Source organism: Cucurbita pepo, chromosome LG08 (assembly GCF_002806865.2).
Source record: "Cucurbita pepo subsp. pepo cultivar mu-cu-16 chromosome LG08, ASM280686v2, whole genome shotgun sequence".
NCBI classification, from domain to species: domain Eukaryota; kingdom Viridiplantae; phylum Streptophyta; class Magnoliopsida; order Cucurbitales; family Cucurbitaceae; genus Cucurbita; species Cucurbita pepo.
Genome location: NC_036645.1, coordinates 778,274 through 798,920, shown reverse-complemented (window position 1 = coordinate 798,920; position 20,647 = coordinate 778,274). Strand labels below are relative to the sequence as shown.

Sequence of the window (20,647 nt, the reverse complement as noted above, 5' to 3'; positions counted from 1 at the left end):
TATGTTCGTTGTTATAACGTAACTATTTATTTTTACTTTCTCGATGGTCCAGTCTTTAGCGCAAACATGATAACCTTATGGTGTTAAAAAGAACTATTAGAACGTTTGTTACTTTAATCCATCACGAAATGGTCATATCGAGACTAATTGAAGATCGTTTAAGGCTACTAAATCAGATTAATTGCTGAAAACCGAAAGAACTGTACAACGAGTATAGTCATCGACCAAATACACGTAAAGTAAGGGTAAAATGGGAATTCTATCCTTTCAATTATTTATGTTTTGTAGGGTTAGAGACGAAAAAAAGGGTTATTTGTCTTAATCCAAAATATATGTATCAAACCCAATCAAATTTTGTCACTCTTTTAAGAAACGTTCTAGCTCCATTCACGAACAACTCACAAAGTGACAACCAAGTAAATGACCAAGACGCCCCTCTATTTATATAGAACTAAATGGTTTAACAAAAATTAATCTGGAACGTTCATATGATCAGATAACGTGACCAACCCGAACTACCAAATTCAAGTCATAAATGTTGGGATAAATTAAATTTTTTACTATCCAATCAAACTATACCCTATTTTTACAGACAACTCAACTCAACCTAACCTTTTATTTTCGGGTTGCATGGGTCACCAACCTAACCATCCAAAATTTCGAATTGGTCCAAAAGATTTTTTTAAACCAATCCGTGTTCATCTATACGTCAAACAAATTTTTTTATAATCTCATTTTTTCTAAATTTTTAAAGTTATCCCTTATAAGAAAAAGAAAATCTTAATTTAAATAGTCGAAAATAATACTAATAATAATTAAAAAATAATAATAATATCCGACAAAAAAAAATGTTTATTTTATTCCACATGATTAACATGAACTTTTTATTTTATTAAAAAATATTAATTTTAAAATAAGTTTGAAAGATAAAAAGTTACTATTAATCCTTTTTTAAAGTTTTAGGATATTTTAAAAATAAAATATTAATAATTTTCATCAATAAAAATATATTTTTTAAACTTTTTAAAATGTTTAAATGTATTAATATAATATAATATGTGACAAATTCAACTAGTTTTGGAAAATTAAAGGAGGGGACAAAAATGTAAAATCCACACCCGACAATCATCACATGTCATCCAATAATACAACGTAATTCAAGATCAACCCTTGTCCTTAAATAAGTGTAAGAGGGAACATGTTTGGTCGTTCATCCATCTCAAACTTGTTAGTTTTCTAGATCCAATCATCATGTCTCTCTTCGGAAAGTTGGAAACTGATGTAGAAATCGAAGCTCCCGCTTCGAAGTTTCACGAAATCTTTCACCAAAGGCCTCACCATATCTCCAATGTGTCGGGCGACAAAATCCAAGGCTGCGAGATTCACGAAGGCGAATGGGGACAAGTTGGCTCCGTCGTTTACTGGAACTACGTTCACGGTTTGTTCTTGTTCTTGTTCTTGTTCTTTTTAAGGATTCTTAACTCATTTCATTGATGTTTATTAAACTCGTAGATGGGAAGCCTTGCGTAGCGAAGGAGATAATCGAAGCGGTCGATGAGGAGAATAATATGATCTCGTTTAAAGTAATAGAAGGAGATCTTTTGGAAGAGTACAAAAGCTTTAAGTTAACGATCCATTGTCTTCCAAGGGATAAGGGAAGTGTGATTCATTGGACTTTGGAATATGAAAAGCTACACGATGAGGTTCCTGATTCACATAGCTTGCTTCAATTCTGTGTCGATGTCTCGAAAGACATTGAAGCTCATCTCATGGAGGATGACAAAGAACCAGTTGCTCAAGCTGAAGCTGCCACTGTTCCTCAGGCATGAACACGACGTTTCTCGGTTTCGGGTGTGCTATGAAGTATAAATTGGCTTGTTCTATCTATCTATCTATGTTCGTAATTCTATGTTTGAATGATATCTGTTTGTTCGTGTTGTATGATTAAGACATGTTTGGAATAATGAGTGAGAGAGTTGTTGTGAAATACTATCGTGTTTGAGATGAAATGAGAATAAAGTTCATGTAAAAATGTCGATCTAAATTAAATATTTGAAAGTTTGCAAATAGTGTTCTAATCTACGTAACGATTCGATTTTCTAAACTTAAATCGTTAAAAAAAACAATATTTAAATTAAGCTTGCTCGAGATCTTACTCTAAAACATTTTTACATACAGTCAAAACAAGTAAGTTCTAAGACACCTGAAAACGAATACAGTTCACCGTTACCGGAAAAAAATTGATAAATTTGGAAACAAAATAAAATAACGAGGTCATAGACCAACAGTACAATCAACAACCCTCCTCGTCGTTCTTTACGTGTAATGTAACTTAAATCAAGGATACTAAAACCTTTAGAGCTAGGTCAACTAGCTCGCGACCTGCCTCGGAGGTAGGATCGTCGAATATCTTACCACTAGCAGATATGGTCCGATTTGGCCCGTTATGTATCAATCATTTATAAAGAGTTGTTGTCAAAAATATTACGAGGCATTTAATTCAATATGGGCATACATAATATTACAATAAATGCTATATTTTATTTATTTATTATTTATTATTTGTATTTTTTTTACAATAAAATTTAACATAATTTCAAATATTATATTAAATACAATTATAAAAGTCAAATATATATTATATTTTTAAATGAAACCATCTTATTAGAAAATGGATGATCCGATCTGAATATTCAAATATTAAAAAGACAAGATAATATATATATAAACAATTGATTTATTATATTTAACTTAAATTTATTTGGATATAGAAAGACAAGTCTAGTGCTAGCAGACATTGTCTATTTTCTGCGTGTGTTACGTATCGCTCCATGGTTTTCACACTCTTATATAATTCAGCTCCTTGGGGGTCAGCGTTCTCGCTCGCACATCGCATAATGTCTTGTTCTGATATCATTTGCAATAGCCCAAGCCTACCGCTAGCAGGTATTATCCGCTTTAGCCCGTTACGTATGGTCGTCAAGGTTTCAACACTCTTCTAAGAAATGTTTCGTTCCCCTCTGCAACTAATATGGAATCTCATACGATCTCATCTGAAATTTTCAAATAAAATATTATTATATGATGTCGTAATTAATTAAACAGCTGTAACATATGTACATAGAGAGAAAAATATTGAATGTTCGATATTTATTAGCACGATGAAAGGAAATGAAAGATAATATTGTAGAAAAGTTTCTTGTTTTTCTGGTCCCCACAGAAGCAGAACCAAAACGAGCAAGGTCTACATTGTATGGCTAAGTTTGACAATGACCCTATAATCGAGATTTTGGTGAACTCTGAGGTCCCCACATTGGTTGGAGAGTGGAACGAAATCGAAGCATTTCTTACAAGGGTTTAGAAACCTCTCCCTAACATACGTGTTTTAGGGAGCATATTACGTATCACCGTTAGCCTCACAGTTTTAAAACGCATCTATTAGGGAGAGGTTTCCACACCCTTATAAGGTATGTTTTATTCCTCTTTCCAACCGACCCGGGATCTCACACAATCTATGCTCCTACCTATTACCCGGACATACAAAAAATTATGGTTTCAATTTTTTTTAGTTCATGGTTTCAATCTCTCCTTTCTCGATCTTCAAAAAAAAAATTATGATGTCAGTCTCTTTACTCGATTATATCGTTTACGAACACCTGTTATATTATTGACCCGTTAGCCGACTCGGGCTCGGGCAATCTCCCCCTCCTGATAAGTTTTGAACAAAAAATTCTATTATAAAAATAAAAATAAAGAATGGCTTTATTTTTATAATAGTTAAATGGATGCTTATGAAAGGAACAAACTTTATGAAATGTTTTATATTTTTTTATGTTATTTTAGTATAACAAATCGAATATGGGTATCGAACGGATTTCAACGATCGAACATCACACTAGGATAATAGATACGGTAATCGTTTAGCCACTATTCAATCAGGTGTTCGATTATAATTTCGATAAACTGCAAGAAATAATAGATACGGTAGCTAAAGGAAAATACTACAATGCTATAGTAGACATTTTACCGCTTTTTTTTGTAGCTCTCAACAGCTGACGTTATTAAAGCTACGAAAACGTTTTATAACACTTTTATTAAAGCTATAATATGATAATGCACGGTTACGGTATAGTATTTCTAGCTTTAATCTTATATTATAATAAAGTTATAACTTTAATTTTATGTCATATTAAAAAAAATATTTAATATTTAATTAGCCGAGCGAATAATCAGACATGAATATTAGAATCAAACATCTAAATCAATACCTTTATTAAAAAAACACCTTTATTCCAAAAAAAATTCTAATTTTAAAAAAAAAAGAAGGAAAAGGGGGAAAACAAAGAAAAGGGTANGCTCAAATTACAATTGAATTGATGAACATACAATGAACATATAATTAAAGTTTTTTTTTTTTTTTTTTAAACCTAAAGTATTCATTCAATATTAAAATATCATGTGAGAGTTAATCCGTGTCTTTATTTAAGCGTACGAGGAGACAGCTTGATCATTCATCGTATTATCCTTTCTTGTCTCAAATTTTTAGCTTCTTTTTTCAAATCCGGCCATCATGAGTTTGTGTGGGAAATTAGAGGCCGATGTAAAAATCAAGGCCCCGGCTTCAAAGTTCCATGAAATGTTTCATCGAAAGCCTCACCAAATCTCCAAGGCTTGTGGAGACAAAATCCAAGGTTGTCAGCTTCATGAAGGCGAATGGGGCAAAGTTGGCTCGATCATTTACTGGAACTATGTTCATTGTTTGTTCTTGTTCTTGTTCTTATGTTTGTTCGTGTTTTTTTAAGAATGTTTTTGAGTTTTCCTAGGTTTCTTTAACTCGTTTTGTTGATTTTTTTTAAACTCGTAGGTGGGAAGGCTTCAGTAGCTAAGGAGGTAATTGAAGCGGTTGATGAGGAGAACAATAAGATATGTTTCAAAGTCATAGAAGGAGACCTTTTAAAGGATTATAAGAGCTTTAGAATTATAATTCAGTGTATTCCAAAGGATAAGGGAAGCGTGGTTCATTGGATTTTCGAGTATGAAAAGCGACACGAGAAGATTCCTGATTCACATAGCTTGCTTCATTTGTGTGTTGCTATCTCCAAAGACATCGAAGCTCATCTCCTGGGTAATGAAAAGCCATGTGGCGCGTAAGTCGGAGTACTTGAGAATAAGATATCTGGACACGTTTCTACGTTAATGTGTTTAAATAAGATCATCTGTTTGTGTGTGTCATATGATCGAGACATGTTTGGAATCATGTTTGAAATGGGAATAAAGTTTGTAAGAATATGTGTGTACTAAAAAATAATAAATGTACGTTATAATAAGGATTGTTGTGTTTCTCGGACTTGACCTTCGTTTAGACTTTGATTTGGGCTTCTCGACACTCCATGTTCAAATATATATCTTTGACTAAGATGAAGCTGATCAAACCACGACTCTCCGTGTTATTTTATTAAAAAGAATAAAAAGTTGGAATTCTGATACCGCTTGTCACAATCGTACTCTGGTGATAGCAGGACAACAACTGTGCGGCACTTGTTATAACCGATCGAATAAGTCAGTCGTAAGAAATTCAGACTTTGCGGATTACATCAACGTATGTTCGAGCCTCGTGACACGTTTGAGAGAAATGTTTTAGAAAACGTGAGTGAGAAAATACGTTGAAAATAATTTGAAAGAAAGCAGTGTTATAAGCTAAAAGCGATCAGGCAACAACGAGTTTGATAGTATAAAAATTCGTTCAAATTACAATAATAATCAAGGAGCTAATTAATATCGATTCAATTTCTACCAATAATAGAATCACATTATTGATAATAGTCGATTATATTCTTACGTAATGGAACGATTATTAGAGATTAACACGATTGATAACGAAAATACTGTAAAATTTTGGGCAATTTAAAAAAAAAAAACATCCAATTCAAAAGACAAATCAAAGTATTATTACAAAAATGGGGACCACGGAACGGGATACATAAATATGCAAACGATAACCCCTAACACAGAAGTGACGCTTAAGAACAACCCTCCTCTATAACACTCTCCCACCTCAACCAATAGTCGTTCGTGGCTTGAAAAAGAAAAGAAATAACTGTCTTCCAGAAGTGTGTTTTGTGAATGTTTCATTCTACTTCGATTACTAGTTTCGGTGTGCTTCTGTAACAGCTCAAGTTCACTGCTATCGGTGTCTGCTTTGGTCCGTTACGTATCGTCGTCGGGCTCGTAGTTTTAAAACGTGTCTATTAGGGAGAGATTTCCACGCTCTTATAAGTAATGTTCAGTTCCCTTCTCCAACTGATATGGGATCTCACAGCTTCGATCGGTGGTCAAAACCAACGCTCTAAATTATTTTTTTGCACGTAATTCCTACTCACATAATTAAATAGGATGACACTACAATAATTCATATTTTGATCAAAGTGCTAGCCCAATGGGATCATGGCTATGCAACCAAACCCTCTCTATAAATGAGACATGTTTAGCAATGCATTACTCCAAGAACCAAGCACACCATGGGCCTCTTTGGAAAGGTGGAGGCTGACGTAGAAATCACTGCTTCAGCTTCTAAGTTTCATGAAATATTTCACCAAAAGCCTCATCATATTTCCAATTTCTCTACAGACATACATGGCGTTGATCTACTCGAAGGCGAATGGGGCAAAGTCGGGTCTATCATCGTCTGGAGATATTCACATGGTTTATCATTTTTTCGATGTTTACTTTCTTTACACTATTCAGTAGGACTGTTCATATGACTCGAGAATCCAACAAACTCAGACTACCCAACCTAAACAATAAACGTTGGGTTGGGTTGAAATTTTGAAAATTGAAAATTCGGGTCGGTTGTGGGTTGATATTTTTTTTGTTGGGTCAGCCTAACCAACCAACCAACCCGACCAGCTCGAAAATATGTTACAACTCATCATATGACCCGAGAATCCAATAAACTCAGCCTGACCAACCAACCCAACCAACTCAAAAATATGTTACAACTCATCATATGACTCGAGAATCCAACAAACTCAGACTACCCAACCTAAACGATAAACGTTGGGTTGAGTTGAAATTTTGAAAATTGAAAATTCGGGTCGGTTGTGGGTTGATATTTTTTTTGTTGGGTCAGCCTGACCAACCAACCAACCAACCCAGCCAGCTCGAAAATATGTTACAACTCATCATATGACCCAAGTGTTACAACTCATCATATGACCCGAGAATCCAACAAACTCAGACTACCCAAGCTAAACGATAAAAGTTGGGTTNACTACCCAAGATAGAAGTTGGGTTGGGCTTAAATTTTTGAAAATCGAAAATTGAGGTCAGTTTAGGTCAGCCTGACCAACCAACCCAACCAACTCAAAAATATGTTACAACTCATCATATGACCCGAGAATCCAACAAACTCAGGCTACCCAACCTAAACGATAAAAGTTGGGTTGGGTTGAAATTTTTTAAAATCGAAAATTCGGGTATGTTCGTGGGTTGATATTTTTTTTTTTGTTAGGTCAACCTGACCAACCAACCAACCCAACCAGCTCGAAAATATGTTACAACTCATCATATGGCCCGAGAATCCAACAAACTCAGACTACCCAACCTAAACGATAAAAGTTGGGTTGGGTTGAAATCTTCGAAAATCAAAAATACAGGTCGGTTCGTGGGTTGATATTTTTTTTTTGTTAGGTCAGCCCCAACCAACCCAAACAACTCGAAAATATGTTACAACTCATCCTATGACCCGAGAATCCAACAAACTCAGACTACCCAACCTAAACGATAAAAGTTGGGTTGAGTTGAAATTTTCAAAAATCGAAAATTCAGGTCGGTTCGTGGGTTGATACTTTTTTTGTTAGGTCAACCTGACCAACTAACCCAACCAACTCGAAAATATGTTACAACGCAACCCTACATTATACTACTTTTAAGATTATTATGATATTAAGAATATTTGACGTTTGTAACTAATGTTAATGATACGATCCAATTCGACCCAACTCGAAAATAGAAGGTTGAGTTGAATTGGGTTGTGAATTGTATATGGGTTGCTCGGGTTAACCCACCCAACCTGAAATTTAGAGTTAGTTGACGAGATTTCTTCAACCCAGCTCGTGTACAGAACAATAACACGAGTTTAATTTGTAGATGGGAAGGTTGTGGCAAGCAAAGAGATAATTGAAGCGGTTGATGAAGAGAACAATTCTATCACTCTCACAGCCATTGAAGGATGCCTTTTGCATCAATATAAGAGCTTCAAGTTTAAGCTTCAATGTATCCCAAAGGAGAAGGGAAGCGTTGTTCATTGGACTTTAGAATATGAAAAATTGCACCATGGGATTCCAGACTCCCATGGCTTGCTTCAATTATGTGTTACTTTGTCCAAAGGCATTGATGCTTACCTTATGGAAGACAATGAAGTGGCATGACCACGACCACGACCACGACCATGGCGTTTCTCCACGCTATGATGTTACATAAATAAATCAGGTTTTACTATGTTGTCGATTATATCTATGTTTTGCTTCGATGTTTGGTTGTGTTTTATGGTAATGATATTGTCGGTTTATTTATAAATATTTTCATATAAGGATAAGATTTGAAGTGAAATTCAAAAGTCACTTCACAGCTTCACAATGTTCTTTCTCGGGTTTGTCATGTACTTGCTAGCCACTGTACAAATTCCCAATGTTCTTTCTCGAGTTTGTCATGTACTTGCTAGTTATTGTACAGCTTTCCAATGTTCTTTTTCGAGTTTGTCATGAATTTGCTAGCCACTGTAAAGCTTCCCAATGTTCTTTTTTGGGTTTGTCAAGTACTTGCTAGCCATTGTACAACTTCCCAATGTTCTTTCTCGAGTTTGTCATGTACTTGCTAGCCACTGTACAGCTTCCCTATGTTATTTCTCAGGTTTGTCATGTACATGATACCTACTTCTTTCTCGGGATTGTCATGTACTTGCTACCCACTATACAGCTTCCAAATGTTCTTTCTCGAGTTTGTCATGTACTTACTAACAATTCTTCCGATAATTATCATTTGGCATCTAGGCTTTTCATAAAATTTGAAAATCAAAATGTTCAGTTTTTTTCCTTTATTAATTTGAAAGGCATATAAAAAAAGATACAAAAATTGTTCCAAAAATAAATCTCCTAAATATAAAATTGACTATGCAAATCTCTCCCTTGGGGAAAAAATGAAAAAAAAAAAAAAATACATTCTTTAGAATATCACACTTGGGAACCTGCATAGACCGCTACCTGCCAAAGTTTTGAGACAATATTAGAGACAAGACATGAATTTAGACACAGAAAAGAGACAATTTTTAACTCACTAGGATCAGTAGTTGTCTCTTCAGCCAGTCCATTGAAATAGCAGCTTCCTCCTTGGCTCCTAAACCTCGCCCAATATGAGCTGAAAGCATAGCTTGCATGCCAATGCACTGATACTGGCTCATAACACTCCCTCCCCGGCGTCAGCTCCTCGCATATTCCGTCTCCTCCGTTGCACACGTCGGTCACTGCTGCCCCGAGCTCCATCAAATCCACGCCTCTCGCTGCCACACACCATAACCTTCCTCTGAATGGCACATTGTTCTCCACCACGGGTATCGGATCATACTCCACCGATGACTTCGTTCCCGTCAAGTCGATGTCGTAGTTTGGACTCCCGTCCGAGCTCAGTAGCCCCCAATGTCGCTCCGTCCCTGGCCCTGACTTTTGGTTCTCGTCGAAGAGAGCGAATATGAACGTCGGTATAACCACCCCTGGTCTCGCTGGTGTCCCAATTGTAGGCTTTGCCATTATCCTCTTTACTAGATTTCGATTATACATTGCCGCGTTGAGGAGATTCGCGCCTAATTATTGATAAATGGTTAAATATGTTACAAACTATGATTGGTTTAAACTTTTGAGTCAAGTGATTGTTTAGCACCTGGCTGTTCGATATCACCGGTGGTTGGCCACCCGGTCTCCGATATCACGAGGCGAATATCCGGGTAGCCAAGTTTTGTCATGGCAAATATAAGAGAGTCCAGCATTTCGTCCAAGAGATTAGTATAGACCAACCCACTTCCCCGATCGATCTGTTCAAAGTTTCCATTGAAAAGGGCAAAATCCAAGTTGATATCCATGGGGTTTGCTGACCATGGAAAATATGGATATGCATCCACGAAGAAGAAAGACCTGTCAAGAAATGTAAGTATCAATTTAATCGGGGCCGAAGTAGAACCCGTTCCGGACTGGATGGAGAAAGTAGAACCCGATTCGAACTGGGTGGAGAATCTCATTTGAACAAGGAAATGAGAGAAGGAATGGGGAGAAACTTTTTTTCGTTAGCTAAAAGGAGACGAGGACAGGGATTATATTCTCCGTCTCCGTCCTCGCTCCCTACCATGCCGAATCCCCACTCCGTCTCACTTCGCTCACTTCTTATAGGTTATCTATTAGCATAAACTAACCTCGTTTCATTCAAGAACTCCAGCATCGGAGCCACCACAGTACGTCGAATATCCGATCTAAACGTCCCAATAGACGGTGGAAACGACGTCTCCAAAACGTCCATAGCCACCGGAGTTCCCACTCTAATGATCTGCAAGTTTTGAGCTTTGAGGGACTGCCAAACCCTTCTCATGGCAGGCACAAGGTCAGTCCAAACATGGCGATCCCTATCAGATGCATAGCTCAGAACTTCATTGCCGACAAGAATGAACCGAATCATGGTATCAGGATAAAAGGGAACAACGTTGTTTAGGATCCATTCATCTGATCTTGTCTGGTTGTTGGCAATGTCTGAAATTTCATTGTTGGGTATCATAATGGAGACTTGAAGGTTTGTTCCTGATAAAAGTCTCAAGATTTCATGGTTGGCATCATAAAGCTTCACTCGGCCGGCTTTCATGGATTTGATCATTTCAATGGCGAGGCTTGGAGGTGGAAGGTTGCTCCCAAGTTGGCCATAGTTGATACCTATCTTGCTTGAAATCTCTGCGCCTATATGAAGACTCAAAAACTTTACACAAAGTGCAATAAAGAGACTATAAATGGGATTAAATTAAATTTATATACCAAGTCACTTGAGATTATAAAGGTTGTTTCGTTCTCCTCCCTAACCAATGTGGGACTCTCACAATCCACCCCCTTCGGGGCCCAGCGTCCTTACTAGCACACCGCCTCATGTCTACCCCCTTCGGGGAACAGCCTTCTTGCTAGCACATTGTCTGGTGTCTGGCTCTGATACCATTTGTAACGGCCCAAGCCCACTACTAGTAGATATTGTCTTCTTTGGGCTTTCCCTTTCGGGCTTCCCCTCGAGGCTTTAAAATGCGTCTACTAGAGAAAGGTTTCTACACTCTTATAAAGGGTGTTTCGTTCCCCTCTCCAACCAATGTGGGACTCTCACAGATATGAACTTATTTGAGTTGGGTTTGATTCAAATAAATGAAAACCAACCAAACCCAAAGAATTTATGGTTACTTTGGGTTGGGTTCATACTTTAATAAAGGTTGTTTGGATTATAAAAAAAGTCTGAACCTGATTCAACTCAACCCACGAACACTCTTACCTAAGAGTTCTGAGGTTCGAACTCCTCACCCCGAAGTGGGGAATCTATTTCAAAAACAAGATTAAAGAGACCCATCAAAGGAAATAAACGTAGGGACTAAAGAGCAAAGTAGAAGAAAGTTACGTACCCGAGATGCAAATGAGAGAGAATAGAAGGACGAAATTGAGAGAAAAAGTTGGCATCTCTAGAACTTGTGGTGTTAAACATGGGGGATTATGAGTGGGTTTTGGTGAGCTTTTAAAAGGAGAGGGAAGGATGGAAGAGTAAAGACGATGACTAAATAGGAAAGGAAAGTCATATTCTTTTGAAAAATTAAGAACCAACAAGAACACAATATGGATCAAAGTGACAAAGGGAATGTCGTTTTCTTAAACCAAAAGACAAAGATCATGAATGCTAAAACCAAATTAAAGATGTGAAGGTGAGAGGTTTTCTTTTTGTTCTTTCATTATTTCTTATTATACTAAATGGATCGTACAAATCACGACCAAGAAGTACGTTTCAATTTTTTTGTCACCCTTTTCTTCATTTTCTAAACAGGTATCGTTGATCATTTTTCATTATCTATACAGGGATATCATTGATCATGTAAGATCCCATATCGTTGATCATGTGAGATCCCATATCATTATCTTACAAGAATATGGAAGCCTCTTCTTCGTAGACATGTTTTAAAATCATGAAGCTGACGACAATACATAACGAGCCAAAGAGAGCCAAACACTGGGCGGTGTGCCAGCGAGGAAGTTGGGCCTTACTCTTTCTCTATCTAATATCTTATTATATTCCTCGTTTATTGTTCAAAATCTAGAATAAAAAATATTTTAAATCATTAAGTTTTAAGTATAAGACTTCAAAACAGACCAAAGACAAGAGATGAAGGGGTACCTTTATGAGTTCATGTAGCCACTTTGTTCATCACAAAATGCATGGCATGAATCGATTGAGATGTCTTGATTCATATCAATATTGTTCTCCATGCTTCGTTCCTGACATGAGCCACTAGCTAGGCTTGTGGCAGACTTTGAACTGAACCCTCTGTTGGTCCCTATTATCAAAGCAGCAAGTTAGATTTCACCCACATACTTAGTACGTCGCCGTGTCTGTGTCAAGTGGTATCCGGGCACGTGTTCATGTTTGTTCTCCTAAGTTCATGGTGTGTGTATAATTTGAAAACATGGTTATCATTTACTTACTCATCGACCCAATAATTGAACGATATGAATCTCGAAACGTGCGAAATCTTGGACCATTCTGATTCTTCTTGGCGAAGCCTGAGCTCATGGCAATTGAAACTGCGCAGTTCTTCCAATTTGGCAAGGCAACCCATAGCTTCTGGAAGCTCTCTCAAATTTCTGCAACTTTCAAGGTGCAAAGTTTCCAATGAGATAAGATTTCCAAACCACTCTGGTAGAGATTCAATGCCTTGAAAGCCAACAATTTTCAAATGCTTTAAGCCAGTGAGGTGCTGAAGTTCGCCTGGAAGTGTGCTTTCTGCAATGCCAAAGTCTATCAATGCTAGATTTTCAAGAGATTCAAGGTGTAAAAGAGGCCTAAAATCAAACCCTTCCATGAACCCACCAATTGACAAGCTTTTCAGGCAAGTCAGGCAGTGAAATCCTTTCGGCAAGTTCTTCAAGCCAGTGATCGTCAAAGATGAAAGATCCTGCAATGCTTTTATATCCGGGGTCGACNCGCCAAAGTCTATCAATGCTAGATTTTCAAGAGATTCAAGGTGTAAAAGAGGCCTAAAATCAAACCCTTCCATGAACCCACCAATTGACAAGCTTTTCAGGCAAGTCAGGCAGTGAAATCCTTTCGGCAAGTTCTTCAAGCCAGTGATCGTCAAAGATGAAAGATCCTGCAATGCTTTTATATCCGGGGTCGACGTTAGATCGTGGTAGCCGACAATAGACAATTCATTTACAGACATGTATGATTCTAGCTCATCAGCTTGATTACTTGTCCATTTTGTGTCATATCCAATCTTGCATTTCAGAAGATCAGTGAGCCAGTCAATGGTCGGAAAGGATTTCAAGTGATGGTAATACCAAACCTTAAACTCCTCGAGAGATGACAGATTACCATATAGCTCCTCAGGCAAACCACTCAGACTGCCTGAGTGTATTATGCCAAGTAGCTTAAATGTCTGCAGAGTGTTCCGCGAAACAGGGTTGTTAACGTCGTCGATTTCTAACGTCCTGAGAGTCGAGAAGTAATCAGGAACAATTTCTAATCTCGGACAGTCAAGAATTTTTAACTCTTCAATACAAGGGAAAACCGCAACATGCGATGGAACTGCTGCCTCGTCCCAACGTCCCAGATTCTCCATGTCCAGAAGATCAAATCTTTTCAGCTTTGGAAACAAACTTCTCCCTTCATTTTCATTTCCATAGAATTCAGTCCCTATACTTTTTAAGTTGTGCAATCCAGAAATCTCAAGAACTTTAAGATTACGCAGATGTCCAAATGTCGGGATTCTTCGACACCTGCTACAGTTTTTCAGAGAAATCCTCACTAAATTTTCAACAAAAGTAAGATTTGGAAAGAGTTCTCCCATAAAGTTTTCAAGTTTCAAGTATTGGAGATTTTTGTGTGGTTGAAGTCCTTCTAAAACAGCAGTGTCATGGTCATCACTAACTTCTCTTTGATCACTCCATAATAGTTTCAATTGTACACTTTTTCCTTTTTCACCAACTTAGCTGTCATGGCTTCCCCCATATTTCTGACAAACTCAAGATTATAAAGCCTTAATGTTCCTCTGAGATGGCTCAGATATCCAAGCTCTTCTATATGAGAGCCCTTGTCCATGCCAACAACAAAAAAAGGCAAGGATTGAAGATCAACCAACCTACCTAGATAACAGGGCATGTGCCTATTCGTCGGTCTTTTAATATCCATATAGAAATGTCTCAAACTGATCAGTTTCCTGAAGTTCTTGGGGGCTTCTCCATGGAAACAACCAAGCCTCAGGGTCTGCAATTTGTAAAGCTTAACAATAGATTTTGGAAGTTCCTTTATCATATTATTTGAAACGTCTAGATACCGTAGATGCTTTAACCTTCCGATCGACGTTGGCAAGCTATGGATTTCACATCGCGATATGTTTAGAACACACAAGCGCTTGAAACTTATAATCTCGTGGCCAAAGACATCTCTGTCCAAGAACAAAGAACGTAAGTTCCGCATACTCCTTATAGAAGGCAAAGGTACATTATTCTCACAGCCAATCAAGGATAATTGTCGAATTTGAGAAACGCTATCATTTAAACCAATAACATCTGAACCGAATGCTGCACATTTTGAGATAGAATATGCAAGATCATGAAGAAGATGATGCATCTTACAGTGAGTGATTTTTCCATTCTCATCTTTGACAATATCTTGAAATAAGGAATGAGCTAGTAAGATATTGAAGTACTTGTCTCCTATATCTTCCATGGTTTCATTGCCTGCTTGATCAGAAGGTTGAATGAACCCTTCAGCCATCCAGCATTGAATTAGTTGTTCCTTTTCAAAGTTATATCCCTTCGGAAAATTTGAAAAATAGGCAAAACATTGTTTCAACGACGAGTTCGGCAAATGATCCACACTTAATCTCAAGATAGACAAGATATCGTTTTCATTATGTAGCGGATTCATAATCAGGGTTTCCAATGTTGACATCAACAAAGTCTCTCTTCTTGTCTTCAACTGTACGGATCCTCCCACGACTTTTGCAACCAATGGAATGCCTCCAAACTGCTCAGCAAGCACATTCTTCATAACTTCCAGCTCTTGAGTCAGTGGTAGACCATTTGGGGACGCTCTTTCCTTGAATATCGACCAGCATTCATCGTCTGATAACTTAGCTAAACGATAAACGGGAAACGTCTTCACGACTTTTCCAGCTTCTTCACTCCGAGTTGTCACAAGAATTCTATTCCCAACACTATTTGTAATCTTTAGCAAAAGACTCATCAAATTGTTCCACAGTTCAAAATTTTCATTCCATACATCATCCAGCACAAGAAAATACCTCTTCCCTTCCAGCTCCTTTTGTAACCTTCTAAGTATAGCATCCAAACTATCCAAACCACTTGGAAAGTTCGTAAGAGATTCCAAAACTGCTCTTAAAATCTTCTTCTCATCAAAACTTGCAGTCACACACACCCAAATTGTTTCATCAAAATGAGCTTCCACAAGCTCATGATTAAAGACTGCTTTAGCCACTGTTGTCTTTCCAAGACCACCCATCCCGACAATAGGAATGACAGAGATCCTGTCGTGTGTGGTAGTGTCAAGAACTATGCTAACTATTCTTGATATATCAACCCCTCTTCCTACAATCTCAAACTCATCAAGAAATGAATCAGTCTCTGGAATTTGCCCATTATTACCACTCGTTACTCTTTCATTCACTTTAGCAACAACCCCCACAGCACTTGCCTCCACATTAATCTCATTCAAAATTTGGGTAATGGTTTTAATTTTATGAGCCATTTTCAACCTAAACAACAAGGGATTAGAGAATGAAAAGAAATCACATACTGTTAAAGATCATGTATTTGTTTAGATTGCTGTCAGTTAGTATCTAATTAAATCTCAGTTAGAAGTTAGATCTAGTTTTTTTATTTGATTTAGTTTTGATTTGATTTGATTTTATTTTGATTTGTTTACTGGTTTGTTACCAGATTTTCTCCAGATTTTTAGGTAGATTTTCTGAATATCTTTTGTATTCTCTGTATAAATATGGAGCATTCTTGCTCTTCATAATTCAATCTTCTCATCAATCATTCAATAAATCCCTATTTCACTAACAATTGGTATCAGAGCTATCTTCTTAAGGGATCTGTGAGATCAAAATGGGAGGAGAATCCAGTTTTTCCGCTGTTGCACCACCAATTTTCGATGGAGACAATTATCAAATGTGGGCAGTTCGTATGGAGACTTATTTGGAGGCCTTGGATCTTTGGGAAGCAATAGAAGAGGATTACGAGGTCCCTCCGCTTCCAGCAAATCCTACTGTAGCACAAATCAAATTACAGAAGGAAAAGAAGACAAGGAAATCAAAGGCGAAAGCTTGCCTATTTGCCGCTGTATCACAAATGATCTTCATGCGAATAATGTCCCTCAAAACAGCAAAGGAAATCTGGGATTATCTCAAGGCCGAATATGAAGGAGATGAGAGGATTCGTGGAATGAAAGCCCTAAATTTGATTAGGGATTTCGAGTTGCAGAAGATGAAGGAGTCAGAGTCGGTGAAAGAGTACTCTGACAGACTTCTCAGTATTGCCAACAAGGTGAGATTGCTTGGTTCTGTTTTAAATGATTCAAGGATCGTTGAGAAGCTGCTAGTCACTGTTCCAGAGAAGTTTGAAGCCACCATTACTACTCTAGAGAACACCAAAGACTTGTCAAAGATTTCTCTTACAGAGCTCTTGAATGCTTTACAAGCACAAGAGCAAAGGAGGTCTATGAGGCAAGAAGGAGTGATTGAAGGTGCCTTACGTGTTAAGCATCAAGACAGCAGCAGGTATAAAAACAATAAAAATTTCAAAAATCAATTGACGTATGGAGATTCATCTGCCAATTATCAGAAGACAAAAGGAGGAGGTTTCAAAAAATCCTATCCACCTTGCCGCCATTGTGAGAAGAAAGGTCATCCACCATACAAGTGTTGGAGAAGACCTGACGCCTTCTGCTCCAAATGCAATCAACTTGGACATGAAGCTGTGATCTGCAAAGCCAAAGATCTGGTGAAAGAAGTAGATGCACAGATAGTTGATCAAGAAGAAGAAGAAGAAGAAGATCAATTGTGTATGGTCACTTCTTCCTCAAGCAAAGAATCAAGCGAGAGCTGGTTGATTGACAGTGGGTGCACAAATCACATGACATATGACAAGGAGTCTTTTGAGGAATTAAGAGACACCGAAGAAGATAAGAGAGTGAGGATTGGCAATGGTGAACACTTGGAAGTCAAGGGTAAAGGCACAGTAGCTATAACAAGTTATGAAGGTACAAAATTTATTCCAGATGTTTTATTTGTGCCTAAAATTGATCAAAATATCTTAAGTGTTGGTCAGTTACTTGATAAAGGCTATAAAGTGTTGTTTGAGAATAAGCAGTGCTTGATCAAAGATGCTAGTGGCAAAGACTTGTTCAATGTCAAAATGGAAGGAAAAAGCTTTGCTCTAAATCCGACGGCCTTTATATCCAGAGTTAGTGCCACTGAGATTTGGCACAAAAGACTTAGACACTTTCATCATCGAGGTTTGCTTCAGATGCAGTCAAAGAAGTTGGTAGAAGAACTCACTAACATTGATGATGACATGCCTCCTTACCGTGCTTGTATTTTTGGGAAGCAACATAGGCAACCCTTTCCTAAACAGGCATGGAGAGTCTCGAAAAAACTGCAGCTGGTTCATATTGATCTTTGTGGTCCTCAGCGAACACCATCATTAAATGGTAATCTTTATTACATTGCTTTTATTAATGATCTAACGAGAATGTGTTGGATATTCTTGCTGAAGCAAAAATCAGAAGTTGCGGGTGTATTTTGGAAATTCAAAGCCAAAGTTAAGAATGAAAGTGCATGCTTGATTCAGACTATAAGATCAGATAATAGCAAGGAGTACACTTTAGAAACTTTTAGCAGGTTTTGGGAAGAGGCTAGAATTGAGCATCAATTGACAGCACCATACACTCCTCAACAGAATGACGTCAATGAAAGGAGGAATAGATTCATAATGGAGATAACGAGATGCATGCTTCATGAGAAGGATCTTCCAAAACGTTTTTGGGAAAAAGCAGGAAACACTATTATGTGTTTGCAAAATCTAATTTCAACAAAAGCTGTGAAGGACTTGACACCATTTGAGGTTTGGTATGGTTATAAACTTTCTTTAAAGTTCCTTAGAGTATTTGGGTGTCTTTGCTTCACTTACATTCCACAGGTCGAGCGTGATAAGCTTGACAAAAAGTCAGAAGTTAGCATCTTTGTTGGGTATAGCACTATATCCAAAGCTTACAGAGTTTTTGAACCACACATTAGTTGTGTTATTGTGAGCCAAGATGTTCATTTTGCTGGAAATGAGCAATGGAATTGGGAAGAACTGACGAAGGTGAATCTGATTTCTAATGCACCAAACAATTTAATCTTTGGTAGCATGTTAGAAGAGTCTAAAGATGAACGACAAGATGCTTTGGTTGATGATGCACCTGTCCGAGGAGGAGCTTTCAGTGATCGAGAAAAACAAAATCTGGGAGTTGGTTAATCGACCTCTTAACAGAAAAATAATTTGAGCAAGATGGGTGTTCAGAAAAAGCTTGGAGTTCACAGCATCTAAACAAGGAGGAGTGTTAAAGATCATGTATTTGTTTAGATTGCTGTCAGTTAGTATCTAATTAAATCTCAGTTAGAAGTTAGATCTAGTTTTTTTATTTGATTTAGTTTTGATTTGATTTGATTTTATTTTGATTTGTTTACTGGTTTGTTACCAGATTTTCTCCAGATTTTTAGGTAGATTTTCTGAATATCTTTTGTATTCTCTGTATAAATATGGAGCATTCTTGCTCTTCATAATTCAATCTTCTCATCAATCATTCAATAAATCCCTATTTCACTAACACATACCATTTTCTTGGGATTTCCATTGACGTCAATTTGGCGCCTAAGATTCTCGTAGGAGAGCTCTTCCATTATAACTTCGGCATCGATGGCTAAACCCTGAAGCTTAGCGACCCAAATCATGAACGATTCTCGATCGGACTTCGCTTGATCGACATCGCGAAGAATGGCTTTGACGAGGTGCAGAGAGGTGCAGAGCTTGGTGAGCTCCGTCTTAAAATGGCAGGCTAGATGAATTTGCTCGGCTGCAAGACCAAATGCCTTCTTCAGAATCTCCTACACTGCAAATGTCGAGATGAAACCGGCCATTTCTGCGACTGTTCGGCGATAACTCTGCTGGTTTTCTCACTGGCGTGGAACTGCATTTTCTCCGTCGTGGAAGGAGGAGGACGACTTCAAGTCAGCTTCCAGAACGTCTGTGGAAAAGTCAATAAGAAAAAGAAAAGGTAATTAGTGACTCTAATTAATATTTATGTGCGAGGAAACCACGTGGAAATTCACCCATTTTTTTAAACTCTAAACCCTAGACCCTATTCTCTCCGACAAGCACGAGTTTTCATATTGTTAGACTAACCCGACTCTCCACAATAGTATGATATTGTCCAGTTTGAGTATAAGCTCTTATAACTTTGCTTTGAGCTTCCCCAAAGGCCGGATTATAAACCCACACCAAAATCTCCCCTCGAACAAAGTATGTCTATGCCTCCCCTTAATCGAGGCTCGACTCCTTTTCTTTTGGAGTTCCTCCCCTCGAACAAAGTATGCCTCCCCTTAATCGAGGCTCGATTCCTTTTCTTTTGGAGTTCTTTGTTCGACATTTAAGGATTTATCAATCTATTGGCATGACTCTAGTATGATATTATCCACTTTGAGTTTTAGGGCATGGCTCTAATACCATGTTAGATAAACACGACTCTCTACAATAGTATGATATTATCCACTTTGAGTATAAGCTCTCATGACTTTGCTTTGAGCTCCCCAAGAGGCCTCATACTAACGGAGATAGTATTCCTTTGTTATAAACCCATGATCATTTCCTAAATTAGCCGACGTGGGACTTTCATCATCCAACAAACCTTTCTAGTTTTTATTTCTTGGGAAATAAGTTAAAAGAAATTGGACTTGTGTGGATGGTTAACTTGGGCCAAAAGGATCATTTTTTGCATTAAGCCCAAATATTAGGCCCTTTAATAGTCCTAAGGCCTAAGCCTAGGAAAGATATGTCTAGAAGAGTTGGGCCTAGGCCCAACAAGCTTTAAGCCTACTTAGTTAGGCCCAAACCAAATCTAACTTTCAATCCTTTTAAGTCTTTTTTTAGTCATCCTATTCTCAGTATCACTCTCGAGTCTTGATTTTTGTATGTACTTCTCATTTACTCTGGGTGTTACGATACCTTTATATTTTTCTTTTCATTTAAAATTCAATTAATTGGACTTTTTGGTACAAAATAAAGAAAGTTATTATTTTTAGGTTAAA

General features: G+C 37.5%; 4 protein-coding genes across 7 annotated transcripts; 2 read left to right on the top strand and 2 right to left on the bottom strand.

Moving 5' to 3' along the window:
- Positions 1-1,204: 1,204 nt before the first annotated feature.
- LOC111799705 (MLP-like protein 34) lies at positions 1,205-5,343 on the top strand. Its single transcript, XM_023683153.1, has 4 exons — positions 1,205-1,438; positions 1,513-1,790; positions 4,547-4,757; positions 4,865-5,343. Exons 1-4 carry the CDS (start codon positions 1,252-1,254, stop codon positions 5,149-5,151), a joined length of 963 nt encoding a protein of 320 aa, XP_023538921.1. The 5' UTR covers positions 1,205-1,251; the 3' UTR covers positions 5,152-5,343.
- A 1,151-nt stretch (positions 5,344-6,494) lies between these two features.
- On the top strand, positions 6,495-8,751 carry LOC111799704 (MLP-like protein 43). The gene is made up of 2 exons (XM_023683152.1): positions 6,495-6,702; positions 8,149-8,751. The coding sequence occupies exons 1-2, from the start codon at positions 6,519-6,521 to the stop codon at positions 8,427-8,429; spliced, it is 465 nt and encodes a 154-aa protein (XP_023538920.1). The 5' UTR covers positions 6,495-6,518; the 3' UTR covers positions 8,430-8,751.
- Positions 8,752-9,093: 342 nt separating this feature from the next.
- Positions 9,094-14,148, bottom strand: LOC111800519 (probable glucan endo-1,3-beta-glucosidase A6). Of its 4 annotated transcripts, XM_023684248.1 has the most exons (7): positions 12,759-13,228; positions 12,451-12,610; positions 11,690-12,369; positions 10,460-10,991; positions 9,934-10,184; positions 9,335-9,856; positions 9,094-9,260 (listed from the first exon to the last, which is right to left on the bottom strand). In XM_023684248.1, exons 3-7 carry the CDS (start codon positions 11,742-11,744, stop codon positions 9,223-9,225), a joined length of 1,398 nt encoding a protein of 465 aa, XP_023540016.1. In that variant the 5' UTR covers positions 11,745-12,369; positions 12,451-12,610; positions 12,759-13,228; the 3' UTR covers positions 9,094-9,222. The 4 variants fall into 4 exon arrangements, 3 of the variants coding, with proteins under 3 accessions (XP_023540016.1, XP_023540017.1, XP_023540018.1); XM_023684249.1 differs by lacking the exon at positions 11,690-12,369; XM_023684250.1 differs by lacking the exons at positions 11,690-12,369; positions 12,451-12,610; positions 12,759-13,228 and adding an exon at positions 11,067-11,146.
- Positions 14,149-14,196: 48 nt separating this feature from the next.
- Positions 14,197-19,596, bottom strand: LOC111800518 (putative disease resistance protein RGA3). The gene is made up of 2 exons (XM_023684247.1): positions 19,174-19,596; positions 14,197-16,088 (listed from the first exon to the last, which is right to left on the bottom strand). The coding sequence occupies exons 1-2, from the start codon at positions 19,292-19,294 to the stop codon at positions 14,230-14,232; spliced, it is 1,980 nt and encodes a 659-aa protein (XP_023540015.1). The 5' UTR covers positions 19,295-19,596; the 3' UTR covers positions 14,197-14,229.
- Between the last annotated feature and the right edge of the window lie 1,051 nt (positions 19,597-20,647).